A 13,371-nucleotide genomic window follows, 5' to 3' on the forward strand; every position below is an offset into this window, starting at 1 on the left:
AATATCGGATATCACCAAGCTGGTGAAATAGAAGCTAACCCACTCATATCCTCCGACAATAAGAAAAATTCTGTACCCATCCATGGTCAAAAGTCTCTCTACAGGAGCCTCAGAATTCAGGCTGAAGTTGTGAAACCCCAGTGGAGTCAAGATCTTAGAAGGTCATTTCGAGAGTTCAGACCCACACCTAGGTGGCTGATTCACTAAGCATGCTCTTAGCTTCAAGCCCAGAAATGGCTCAGTCCTCCAAGGGGCTTGGTTACCACCTCACTTGGCCTTGAGCCTGCAAACAAAACCACCAGCCAAAGACTCTGGCAGGAATCACACACTCTACTAACTGACAGAAGGGCTCATCTGCCTGTTGACATTGGTCTAGGCAATGAACCTGAAAGCTGCCCTGTGGCTTGGCTCTAATTCCCTCATCTGAGGTCCCAGGTAAGAGCTGCTTACACAAAGACTCACAGGGAGACTCGCCCATATCTTGCAACCTGGGAGTCTCAGCCTCCCTGACAGGCCTGCCACACTTCCTCCCATGACCAATCCTGAGGGTACCCAGTCTCAGCTCTGGGCTCTTCTGCTGCTATCACGGAACTATCCCAACTGTGCTGAAACCTGCTGGGAGATGCATGCTCCTCTGTGCCAACTAGACCAACCTCTCCAGTCTCCCACCCATAGCAGACCATAAGGGGGCCCAGTTCCAGGTCCAACTCCTCCTGTTGAAATTAGGGAACTATCTCATCTCTGCAGGGACTTCCTCAGAGACACGCAACCCTCTGAATCAATGTGACCAGGCTCTCCAGCCTCTGTCCCACAGCAGATCCCAGAGGGGCCTAGTCTCAGCTCCAAGCCCATCCTGCTGTAGTTGGGAAACTATCTTATTGGTGCAGGGTCCCCCTGGTAGACACATGATCCTCTGAGCCAACAAAATCAGCTCTCCAACCTCCATCCCACAGCAGATCTTGAGGGGACCCAGTCTCAGTTCTGGCCCCTCTCACTGCTGTTAGAAAACTCTCCATGGACTCCCAATCTCAACTCCCATTCCTCACCTGTGCAGAGACCTGCTGGGTGACACACCTGTCTGGGCCACTAGGACAGCATTCTGGACTCAGATGCCTGGTCAGCATTCCCACAGAGCCCCAGTACCCACGCTGAGTCCTACCCAGGTCCATCTGGGCCAGAAAGCTGTATCAATCTCAGAGTTCTTGCAAGACTCCCAGCAATCCTGTGCTTAGAGCATCCTCTAATGCTGAGATGGCTACAGCGGTCATGGGCTCAGGGAACTCAACAGTCAGCCTATGTAGAATCCCTGGAAGGCCCGCTGAAGAAGGACAAGCACAAACAAAGCCAGACTTACGAAGACTTAAATAAATACCTAATCCCTCAGTGCACAGACGTAACCACATGTCCACAAGCATCAGCAATGCTCAGGAAAATACGACCCCATCAAACAGACAAAATAAGGTGCAACAGACTGACCCTAAAATAATGAATATAGGTGATCCCTAGACAAATCATTCAAAATAGCTGTTTTAAGGAATCTCAAGAAAATTTAGAAAAACAGAGAATCAACTCTGAAATCACCAAAGAAACTTAACAGAGATTGTTAATTTAAAAAACATCAAAAATTTTGGAGCTAAAAAATACAATTAGTGAAATGAAAAATGCAATAGACAGCATCAACCACAGAATTCAGCAAACAGAAGAAATAACCAGTGAGCTCAAAGACACAGTACTTGAAAATACACAGTCAGAGGAGAAAAAAGAAAATGAAAAGGAATGAAGAAGCTTACGGGAGCTATGAGACAACAAAAGAGCAAATATTCAGGTTAGTAGAGTTCAAGAAGGAACTGAGGAAGACAAAGTGGTAGAAGGTTATTCAAAGAAATAATAGAAAACTTTCCAGACCTGGAGATATAAACACATACCGGAAGGTCAAAAGTTACCAATAAGATTCAACCCAAATAAGAACACCCAAAGACATACTATAATCAAACTTTCAAAGGTCAAAGACAAAGAGAGGATCTTGAAAGCAGTGAGATAAAATAAGTAAATAACACATAAGGGAGACCCAATATGCCTGGCAGCAGACTGTTCAGCAAAAACCTTATACGATAGAAGTGAGGTGAGGTCGTGATATATTCAGGGAAAGAAAGAAAAAATGCCAATCAAGCATACTGTACCTGGAGAAACTGACAACTAGACTGAGAGATATTAGCAAGATAGCTGACTAGAGACACCTGGCACTTGTCCCCCTCCAAAAGAAAAAAAAAAAGGCAATAAATAAACAGCTAAGATCTCACTAGTGTGGAAGGAAGAGCACTGCAACACAGCAGAGGAACTGAAGATGCACCTGTGGTGACTGGAAGTCCAGGAGAGCAGCATGGAGGTACCTGGCCTCTGTAGTCCCACCTCCCCTGCCTGGGTCAAATCTGCCCAGAGTCAGAAGGGACTTCCCCTTGCAAGGAAAAGGTAAGCAAAAGATTCCCAATCACCCACATCACCACCACAAACACCTGAAGTCTTTACAACAGGAGAATCCCACAGTCCCTGCAAGCCCTGAGCCCAGTTTGGGAGCTGCTGGAAATTCAGGCTGCTGCATTACCCCAGATTAGAGGCACGAAGTGTGCACTCCTCACTCCCCACCCACCCTGTGAGCCAAAGCTGCTGTAGCACAGCACCATCTTGAGATCAGAGCTGCCTCTGGAGCATGCCCTGCTCTGGGGGCCAGAAGTCACTGCCATTCTCCAGCCCTGGGGCTCCATCTTTACTACACCAAGCCTACATGGGTGGCTGAATGTCACAACCCCAGTTGCATGAAGCCTGGGACCAGGATCCGCTGTGAGTCTGGCCCTGCACAACAGAGAAACCAACCTTCGCCACTGCACTTCCAGCCAGAGAAACAGCCCAGCAGTCCTGCCCAGGACAAACCTGCCCTTGATTTAGCCAAACCATTACACATCCTCCCCAAAGCAGGAGAGGCTCCTGAGCCTCCTAACAGCTGATTCACCCCGGGCCAGCAGAGTTGCTAAACACCTGTGCTCAGGACCTGGGAAACACCCCTATAGCACCCCTGCCACAAGAAGAAATACTTCTAGGCTGCCCAATGTCCCCAAGTCTCCAAAAACGCCTGAGAAACAGTCTCACAGGCTGACCATGGTAAGCACGCTCCCAGGCCCAACAAGCAGCTATGTGCCCATGTATCAGACTCAAGAAAAAGACCCACGGGTTGCCTTTGGGGGCATACCACCAGGTGAGCTGAGCAGCTCAAAGGACCAAAGATAAATCCTAGAGTTAAAGAATTCAATGAATAAAATTTAAAAACATAATGGAGAGGTTTAACAACTAGATTAAGCAACTAGGCTTGATCAAGCTGAAGAAAGAATTTCTGAACTTGAAGACAGGACTTTTGAAATAATACCAGCAGACAAAAAAAGAATAAAGAATAAAAAAGAATAAAGCCTATGTGAGTTATGAGATATCATTAAGCAGATAAATATTCATAATATGGGCATTCTAGCAGAAGAAGATAAGGGAGAAGGTGAGGAAAACTATTTAATAAATCATAGCAGAGAATGCCTCAAGTCTTGGGAAAGAGATGGAAATCCAGGTCCAGGAAGGTCGAATAACCAAATAGTTTCAATCCAAATAGGTCCTCTCAGAGGTATATTATAGTCAAACTGTCAAAATCCATAGACAAAGAAAAAAATCAAAGCAGCAAGAGTAAAGCATCAAGTCACATATAAGGGAATCTCTATTTTACTAACAGCGTATTTTTCAGCAGAAACCTTACATTTCAGGAGAGAATTGGATGCTACATTCAAAGTACTGAAAATAGATAAACTTTCAGCCAAGAATATTATACCCAGCAAAGCTATTTTTCAGAAATGAAGGACAAATTAAATCTTCAGAGACAAACAAAACTCAAAGAATTCATCACCACTAAACTAGTCTTACAAGAAATGCTCACGGGAGTCTTATATCTGGAAATAGTATGATGATATCCACCATCATGAAAACCTGGAAAACTATAAAACTCTCTGGTAGAACCAACACACAAAGGAGAAAAACAAAGGAATCAAATCTACAGAAAACCACCCAAGTGAAAAAATAAACAGTAAGAAGTAAGGAACAAAAGATATACAACTAGAAAACAATCAATAAAATGACAGGAATTAGTCCTTACCTATCAATAACCCTGAATGTAAATAAATAACATTCCCTACTAAAAAGATATAGACTGGCTGAATAAAAAGAAAAAGATGACCCAACTATATGTGGACTACAAGAAACTCATCTCACCAATAAAGACATACATAGTATTAAAGTGAAGGGATGGAAAAATATATTTCATGCAAATGGAAACCAAAAGCAAGCAAGAGTAGTTATACTTACATCAGATAAAGCAGACATCAAGTTAAAAGCTGTACAAAGAGACAAATAATTACATTATAAGATAATGCACTCCCATATTTATTGCAGCACTATCACAACAGCCAAGATATGGAATCAACCTAAGTGTCCAGCCACAGATAAATGGATAAACGAATACGGTACATACACACAACGGAATACTATTCTGCCATAAAAAAGACTGAAATCCTGTCATTTGCAGCAACATGGATGGAACTGGAGGTCATTATGTTAAATTAAATAAGCCAGGCACATAAAGACAAATATCACATGTTCTCACTCATATATGGAAACTTAAAAAGTGGATCTCGTGGAAGAGGGGTGTAGAACGGTGGTTAAAAGAGGCTGGGAAGGGAAGTGGAGAGAATGAAAAGAAGTGGGAGAAGGAATAAAAAAAATACAGTTAGATAATAAGTTCTGGTATTCAATAGCACAGGAGGAAAATCAGAGTTCATATTAACTTATTATATAATTCAAAATAGCCAGAAGAAAAAAACTATAATATTACCAACACAATAAAAAGATAAATGTTTGAGGTGATGGCCATCCCAATTACCCTGATTTGATCATAACACATTGTATACTTGTATCAAAATATTACATCTAGCCCCAAAATATGTACAAGTATTACATGTCAACACAAAATTAAATTGCCATATGATTCAATTTACGTAACACTCTAGAAAATGCAAACTAATCTAAATGGACAACAGAAAGCCTATATTTATAATATAAAGAACTCCTTCAAATCAATAGAAAAAAGACAGATAATCCAATAGAAAAAAATGGCAGGAGATTTGAAAACACATCTCACAAAAAAGAATATCTAAATGGCCAATAAATGTGCAAAAATTTGCTAAACATCATTAATAATCACGGAATTACTAATCATAATTAGGTACCACTAGGCCCTTTTTGAAAGGCTAAAATAAAAATAAACAAGTGTGGGTGAAGATATGGTTCAACTGAAAGTCAAACACCATTAGAAGAACTACAGATTGGTACAACCAATTTGGAAATCTGCTTGGCATTATCTACTGAATACAGACATCCCTCACTATTATGAGGGATTCATTCCAGGAATCCCACATAAACCAAAATCTGTGTATACCCACATCCCACAGTTGGCTGTGTGGACTCCACATATATGGAAACGTGCCCCTCCAAATATACAGTTTTCATATCCTGAAAATTCTATAGTTTTGACCCACATTGGGTTGAAGAAAATCCGTGTATAAGTAAACTAGCACAGTTCAAACCCACGTTGTTCAAGGGTCAACTGCTTATGTATCCTTTATAATTCAGTAATTATATGTGTCTGCACCAAAAGACATATGAAAGAATCCAGCAGCCAAAAAAACTGAAATACAACAAATGTCTACCAACACAAGCATGGATAAAGTGTGGTCTATTTACATAAGTAGAATGTAATTCTACTTACTATTCTACAACAAAAATGGATAAAGTGTAGTCTTTACATAAGTAGAATGTAATTCTACTTATTACTCTATAATAAAAATGTATTTTTAGTTTAGCCTTTCAAAAAGGGCATAGTGGTACCTAATAAATCCTAATACTCTGTAGCAATGAAAACGAACAACATGAATGAATCTCATAAAATAATGCTATTAATCAAAGAAACCAGCACAAAAAAGTACGTAATGTATAATCACATTTATATAAAGTTCATCATAAGCAAAACTAACCTATGGTATTAGAAGTCAAGATAGTGTTGCCTTTTGGGCAGGAGAGAAGTGGGCATTGATGGAGACAAGGTATGACCTAGGGGTGGTTACCTGGGCATATTCATTTAGTTATAGTCATCACAACATGCACTTATTACGTGGAACTTTTTTTTTTCCTAAGTAGTTTATACTTCACTGAAAAAGTGAGGTCAATCTAAATATTCAAATGTAGGAGACTTGATTATATTAAGATGAATCTTTTCTTGATCAGCTTCTAACTGAAGAAACTTTTTAATTCCAGATCACTTGTGTTCTAAATATAAAAATATTGTAAAACAAAAATAAATTTAAAAATAAAATAATATAATGTTTTTATCGATATTTTTCTCCCATAGTTGGTAGCTGAATCCACAGAGGGTAATGCTGTCCAAAGAGCATCAAAGACATGGAGAGACAAGAGCAAGGCCTTCATGATACTGGACTTGTAACTTGTTCAATACCTGATGAGAAGGACTCTTCGTGTTCCATATACAAAGTTCAGTCCCATCCAAAGGGAAAGCACAGTCTTGCATGCTACAAGCAAGCTGAACATGAGACACAGACTCCTTGGATTCAACCAGGTATTTTTCTATAACTATATCACTTAGACAGCCACCATTACTTGAGAAAATGTCCTGGGGATTTTCCATCTTCAATCTGAAAACAAAAAGTACATATAAGATAACTACAGGTATTATATTTAATATAGGAAAAAAGTCTATTACCTATTGATAGTTACTAGTTTGACCACACACACATACCACATCATACCTATTTATTCACCTCTCCTCACCCCAAGAAAAAACAAGAGAAATCGCTGAAAACTCTGGAGGTTCCACATTCACAACTGCTCCATTCCTCTCATGGGCTTTCCAATTAAGCAAACCTTGACTCAAATTCCACTATTCCCACTTAACAGACCTTGCTTAGGCTTTCTCAATCAGCTTCCACAACTGTAAAATGAGAACAGTTACTGAGAGGCAAAGACTAAACAATGATCCATATGGCATCGGGGCAGCGCTGGCATTTAGCATTCTAAACGTTGGTTACTGAAATGACTAAGACACAAAGTTATTTTCTGAATTGACCACAGCAAATCAGTTGTTAGGGAACTGCAACTGGAACCCACATCTCCCATAGCTAACCTGGGCTTTACTGAACAATTTCACAACACCCTATGTAATTACAGTTAAGCTACCACAGGTTCTATGATCAGTGATTCACTGGCTACGTTTCATAAAGCATAAACTAATGAAACACTGACAATAAAACATTTCAGATCTTCATCCAACTTTTCACTTAACTTCACAGCTTAACCACTTCAGAAACATGCGGGAATGGCTCTGGGTCATCCTTGATTCTGTTGTATCCCACAACCCACTGCAGGCCAGCAATCAATGCACTTAGAGGCACAGACAACAGACCTGCTCAGAAAGTGATGGGCAAGCACCCAAACATCCAGCGGGGTCATGCAGGCTGTGGGTATTCAAAGCCCCACCCGTGCAGTCCTCATGCTGGCCATGTGGATTCAAAGCCCCACCCGTGCAGTCCTCATACTGGTCATGTGGATTTGAAAAATCCACCCCTGTGCTCCTCATGCTGGCCCTGAGGGATTCTGCTAACCCAACCTCTGCCTCTCTTCCTCTTCACCGCCTCCTCCCTCCACTGCTACTCTTTCTACTTACCCTTTCCTCCAGCTCTTACAACACAGCAGGGCTTTGATTGCCTCAGGATGCACACTTTATCTTCATGCTCCATTCCTCCTCCTCTCTGCAACTTGGGGGCTCTTCCCATTTCCCAGGTCTAAGCAGAGGCCTCTGAGAGCTGGCTCCCATCCCTGCCCCCCACCCCATCTACCTCCTTCCCAGCACTTCACACCATCTAAACTATTTTGACCTCAGGAGGCAGCGGGACATGGATCCATGGCCGGACTGCTAGGATGGAATCCTCTGTCTGAAGGACCCTTGGTCAGACAGGAATTGCAAAGAAAGAAAGAGAACTGTGGGGTGCTACTCATCAGCAGGACCTTCCCCTGCCTGCCTCCTGGCCCCGTGATTTGAGAAATCTGACATTCCAGTGCAGACTGTGAACCCTCAGCACCACCTCTGTGCTGTGGGCGGGGCAGCAATAACAATTTCCTGTGTGCAGGTGGGGAGCAGAATTTCACAAGAGAAATGAGGCAAAGGAAAATGGACTTCAGATCATCTTTGGAAAACACTTCAAAAGAAGCCAGCAAACATTTTCAATACAGGTCTCGATTAGAAACCCTTGTTTTAATATTCATAAGGCCAAGGTACCAGGAAGGTGATAATGTAATTGACAAATGTTCTCAAAATACAATTAGAGGCCTTATACTCTATGATTGCCCTTACAACAAATGCTCTGTGTTACAATAAATAAAAGGGGATTTTTGGCCGGGCGCGGTGGTTCACGCCTGTAATCCCAGCACTTTGGGAGGCCGAGGCAGGCGAATCACGAGGTCAGGAGATCAAGACTATCCCGGCTAACACGGTGAAACCCCGTCTCTACTAAAAATACAAAAAATTAGCCGGGTGTGGTGACGGGCACCTGTGGTCCCAGCTTCTCAGGAGGCTGAGGCAGGAGAATAGCGTGAACCCGGGAGGCAGAGCTTGCAATGAGCTGAGATCACGCCACTGCACTCCAGCCTGGGTGACAGAGTGAGACTCTGTCTCAAAAAAATAATAAATAAAATAAAATAAAATAAATAAAAGGTGATTTTTAAAGGCTTGAAAAGTCTCAATATTTGGAGAAAAACAAAATAAAAGCATGTGTACGTTATTTTAAGGCACATTTGTCTCCAATTCACAATTTTTATCTCACTTTTTTTTAATATTTGCAAAGATACTTTAAGTGTCATATGAAAATAGCTACACCTTCCAAAGCTACCATGGTTACTCTGTAGACTCTGTAACTTGAGCATGGCAATAGGTGCTGGGCAGATGTGTCCTGAGGGGACAATATGAAGCTGCTGTCACCAGATCCACTGCTTCCCAAAGCATAAAACATCTTGGGAGACAGACAAAGAATACACAAAACATTATAGTTGTTTCAAAAATGTTAATAATACACTCTTCAAATTGTGACTGAGTTTCACCTTTTTCTTCAACATAAACTTTAGTTGCAGTATCATTATCTTATTGTCTTCTGTAATTCCCATAGAATTCAGCAGCACATTTTACAAATAATAGTATTTGCATGCCAATTTGCAATTTACAGACCACTTTTGTAGACATTAATAAGCAGGTTTGTATATATGAGTACATAGATTATATCATTCTTACAATAACCCTTTAAAGCGGTTAGGCAAGAAGATGGCAGACAGGAGGCAAGGATAATGTGCGTCTCCCACTAGGATGGACTGAAAGGCATGTGGAGACTCATACTGTGAAGTTCTGTTCCAAGAACCACTGCAGGAATGTACCAAAAAAACTGAAAGAATTCACAGATCCTTTGAAAGAAGCAGCAGGCTACTGCAAATTCCATGAGACAGGCAAAAAACTGTGAGTTCCCAAAATGTGAGGGGAAAAAAACTGCCTCCAAACACACATCCCCACTGGGGAATCTAAAAATCCATATCACAGGAGAAGGACGTAACCTTACCTAGAGCTGAAGCATATTTAGGCAGCCAAGCGAAATATAAAGTAGAAGCAGCAGTGAGAAGAGCCTTGTAGGCATTCCCAGTCTCCAGCTCTAGTCCAGGGAAGCCATCCCTGACTGTTTCTCACAGAGGTCCTCCCTCAGAAAAGACAGCCAGTGGAATTAGGGAGAGGTCAAAGGGTGAAAGAAGCTTCCAACTGAATTCTGTGATAATTTAGACTGGGCACGAACTTCCTTGAGCAGAATCAGGAGTGGGTAAAAGGGAACTGCTACAGATATGAGCACAGGAGCTGCCAACATTGTGGGCAGATGGGGAGGGCAAGACCTGAAAGCCAGCCATGCTTGCTTTCTCAGCGCAGAAGCTTATGGCCTGGGCTGGGACTGAGTCCCACACACAGGCTGTCTGCATCTAAACCTGGCGCTGATAGCTGGGCACTGTGGGAGCAAGACCAGCCTCACAAACTGCGTGGGAGCTGGGTGAGGTCTTCCAGCTTTCCCCGACTTCCCTGGCAACCTATGTGATGCAGCAGACACAGCCATAATCCCCTCTGGAACATATCTCCATTGGCTCAAGAACCACTCCCACATCTCCCACAGCAGCTGCAGCAAGCCCTGCCCAGGGAGAGCCTGAGCCCAGACCCCCTTAACCCTGTCCCCACCTGATGGTTTTTCTCTACCCACCCTGGTAGCCAAACACAAAAGACATAAACTCTTAGGAACACTATGGCCCTGCCCATCACCTGAGAAACCAGGATGCCTCCCCTGGACCAACTTTGGGAAAGTGTATATACCCCTTCTAACACAGCAACTGATACTCTCTCAAAGAACTCCTGAGAAATTCATCACAAAGGATCATGACCCAGCTATAGTCATCTGGTTATTTAAAGTCAGGAAGAATGAAAGAATCTTTAGAGCTGTGAGACAAAAGCATCAGGTAACCTATAAAGGAAAACCTATCAGATTAACAGCTGACTTCTCAGCAGAAAATTTACAAGCCAGAAGGATTGGGGTCATATCTTTAGCCCCCTTGAACAAAATGATTGTCAGCTAAGAATTCTGTATCCAGCAAAACCAAGCTTCACAAACAAAGGAAAGATAAAGTCTTTTTTAGACAGACAAATGCTGAGAGAATCTGCCACTACCAAGCTAGGACTACAAGAAGTGGTAAAGGAAGTTCTAAATCTTGAAACAAAACCTTGAAATACACCAAAACAACCTCCTTAAAACATAAATCTCACAGGCCCTGTAAACAATAACACAACGAAAAAAGGATATTTAGGCAAGAACTAGCATAATAAATAGAGCTCTACCCCACATCTCAATACTAACGTTGAATGTAAATAGTCTCAGTGCTCCACTCGAAAGATACAAAATGGCAGAATGGATAAAAATACACCAATCAAGTATCTGATGTCTTCAAGAGACTCATGTAACACATAGCAACTCACATAAACTTAAGGTAAAGGAGAGGAAAAAGATATTCCACACAAATGGAAACCAAAAGCAAGCAGGAGAAGCTATTCTTACATAAAACAACACAAATAGACTTGAAAGTAACAACAGTTTAAAAAAAAAAGGACAAAGAGGGACATTATATAATGATAAAAGGATTAGTCAATAGAAAAATATCACAATCCTAAATACATACACACTTAACACAGAAGCTCCCAAATTCATAAAACAATTATGACTAAACCGAAGAAATGACATAGCAACACAGTAATACTGGGGAATTTCAATATTCCACTGACAGCACTAGAAAGGTCATCAAGACAGAAAGTCAACAAAGAAAGAATGGACTTAAACTACACCACAGAATAAAATTAACATGTATTTGTGCCTTGTTAAATGCAACAGTCAGGCCAGGCGCGGTGGCTCACACCTGTAATCCCAGCACTTTGGGAGGCTGAGGTGGGCGGATCACAAGGTCAGGACTTTGAGACCATCCTGGCCAACATGGTGAAACCCCTTCTCTACTAAAAATACAAAAATTAGCCGGGCATGGTGCCGTGCACCTGTAATCCCAGCTACTCAGGAGGCTGAGGCAGGAGAATCATGGCTTGAACTTGGGAGGCTGAGGATGCAGTGAGTCGAAATTGCGCCACTGCACTCCAGCCTGGGCAACAAGAGCGAAACTCCGTCCCAAAAAAATAAACAAATAAATAAATCATGAACGCACACACACAGAAACATTTCCACATACACTGCTGGTAAGAGAATTGACATAAACTTATCTGGCAATCAAAAATTCTACTTTTATAAATTTATAACAAGTAAATCATTCTACCTTTTCCAAAATTTATTTCTTCAAGGCTGCCCATCGTAACATTGATTATAATATGAAATGTAGCAACGGTTCTTACGTTGAGTGGAATACAATGCAGATGTTTTTAAAAATGACATTGAAAAATGTTTACTTCGTGTCTCAGAAAGCAAGCTCGACCTAATCTGATGGAAAGAAAGAGTTTAATGTGTAATTAAAAGGTTACAGCAGCTTCATCAACACCGTCAGGACAGCCCCCTTTTCTCCCCAACCCTCAGCTCCACCTGTCTAGGTGCTGCTCATTGTCTGTTCCTATCCGGTGGCAAAAAGACGGCCAACAGCGCCCGAGCGTGGCCTCTCACATTGCAGGGTGCTGGGGAAGAAAGCATCTCTTTCCATTGATCCTTGAACATTTCTCATGAGTTTGGGCCTGTCTGAGACACTTTCCATGTTTGAATTAATCATGTAATCAGAAGGATGAAATGATGCCAAGAAGTCAGGCCTGGGACACAGACCTCTCTATTGAGTCCTGGTCAGCAGAGGGAGAAGGGTGGTAGTCCAGAGGAAATCCAGGGACTAGAGGATTTTTTTGCCAAGAGGATGTGGATGCTGAGACAACAAAAATAGTAATGCTTAGATATATAAAAATATCAAGAAGGATGAACAAAAACTTTAACGAAATATTTACAAATTTAAAACTTCTATTTTTCAAAAGATCATTGGTGCTGGAGCCTAAGAGCAGGGTTTAAGCAAATGGACACCACACGTTATTTCTGAGCTAGGACTGATGGAAGCCAGTACGGGTTGGTTGCTGAAGAGGAATTTGAGGAATCAGGAGAGGCTCCTAGCTTTCTGGCCTGAACGACAAGATACCTCACTTTCTGAGCTGGGAGAGAACAGGTTCCGGCAGGGGAGAAGCATAGATACTGCTTTGGATACATTATGTCAAATGCTGAAACATCAGTTGTAACTTCCTCTAGGCATTGCACCAAAATTTCTTTCGAGTAATTGTGGAAGAAACAGACATCTCTTCTCTAATCCAGTGTGTCCATTTTAGAGGATAACACTCAAAAAGTCATCTTGTTTCTCTCATTTCTAAATGATTACAGAGTGCCTAGCATTGTCCTTTTGCACCAATTACATAAAATAGTACCTATTAGCTGAATGGTGAGGAGTCTGAATACCCCAGGGCACACTGGGGACAGAGTAACACTCTCCCTAAGATGTCCACATGCTCATCCCTAGAACCTCTGCAAACATTAGGTTACACAGCCAAGGGACTCAAGGTTACTAATCAGATGGGCTTCAGAAGAGAGATTATCCTGGATTATCTGGGTATGTTCAATTTAAATACTT

The 13,371-nt window shown here is 41.8% G+C and overlaps 1 protein-coding gene across 11 annotated transcripts in view; it reads right to left on the minus strand.

The window, feature by feature from the left end:
• The window catches only part of WDR27 (WD repeat domain 27), a 240,763-nt gene that overhangs the window by 223,690 nt on the left and 3,702 nt on the right, over positions 1-13,371 (minus strand). For 6 of the 11 annotated variants that reach the window (XM_009206433.4, XM_031667588.1, XM_017958482.3 and 3 more), the window contains exon 2: positions 6,596-6,791. The exons of 1 other annotated variant lie outside the window; for it this stretch is intronic. In XM_009206433.4, coding sequence (XP_009204697.2) covers positions 6,596-6,784 — 189 coding nt within the window. In that variant the 5' untranslated portion in view covers positions 6,785-6,791. 4 more of the 11 variants (XM_017958479.3, XM_017958480.3, XM_017958483.3 and 1 more) reach the window with 4 other exon arrangements.

Source organism: Papio anubis, chromosome 6 (assembly GCF_008728515.1).
Source record: "Papio anubis isolate 15944 chromosome 6, Panubis1.0, whole genome shotgun sequence".
Lineage (NCBI taxonomy): Eukaryota > Metazoa > Chordata > Mammalia > Primates > Cercopithecidae > Papio > Papio anubis.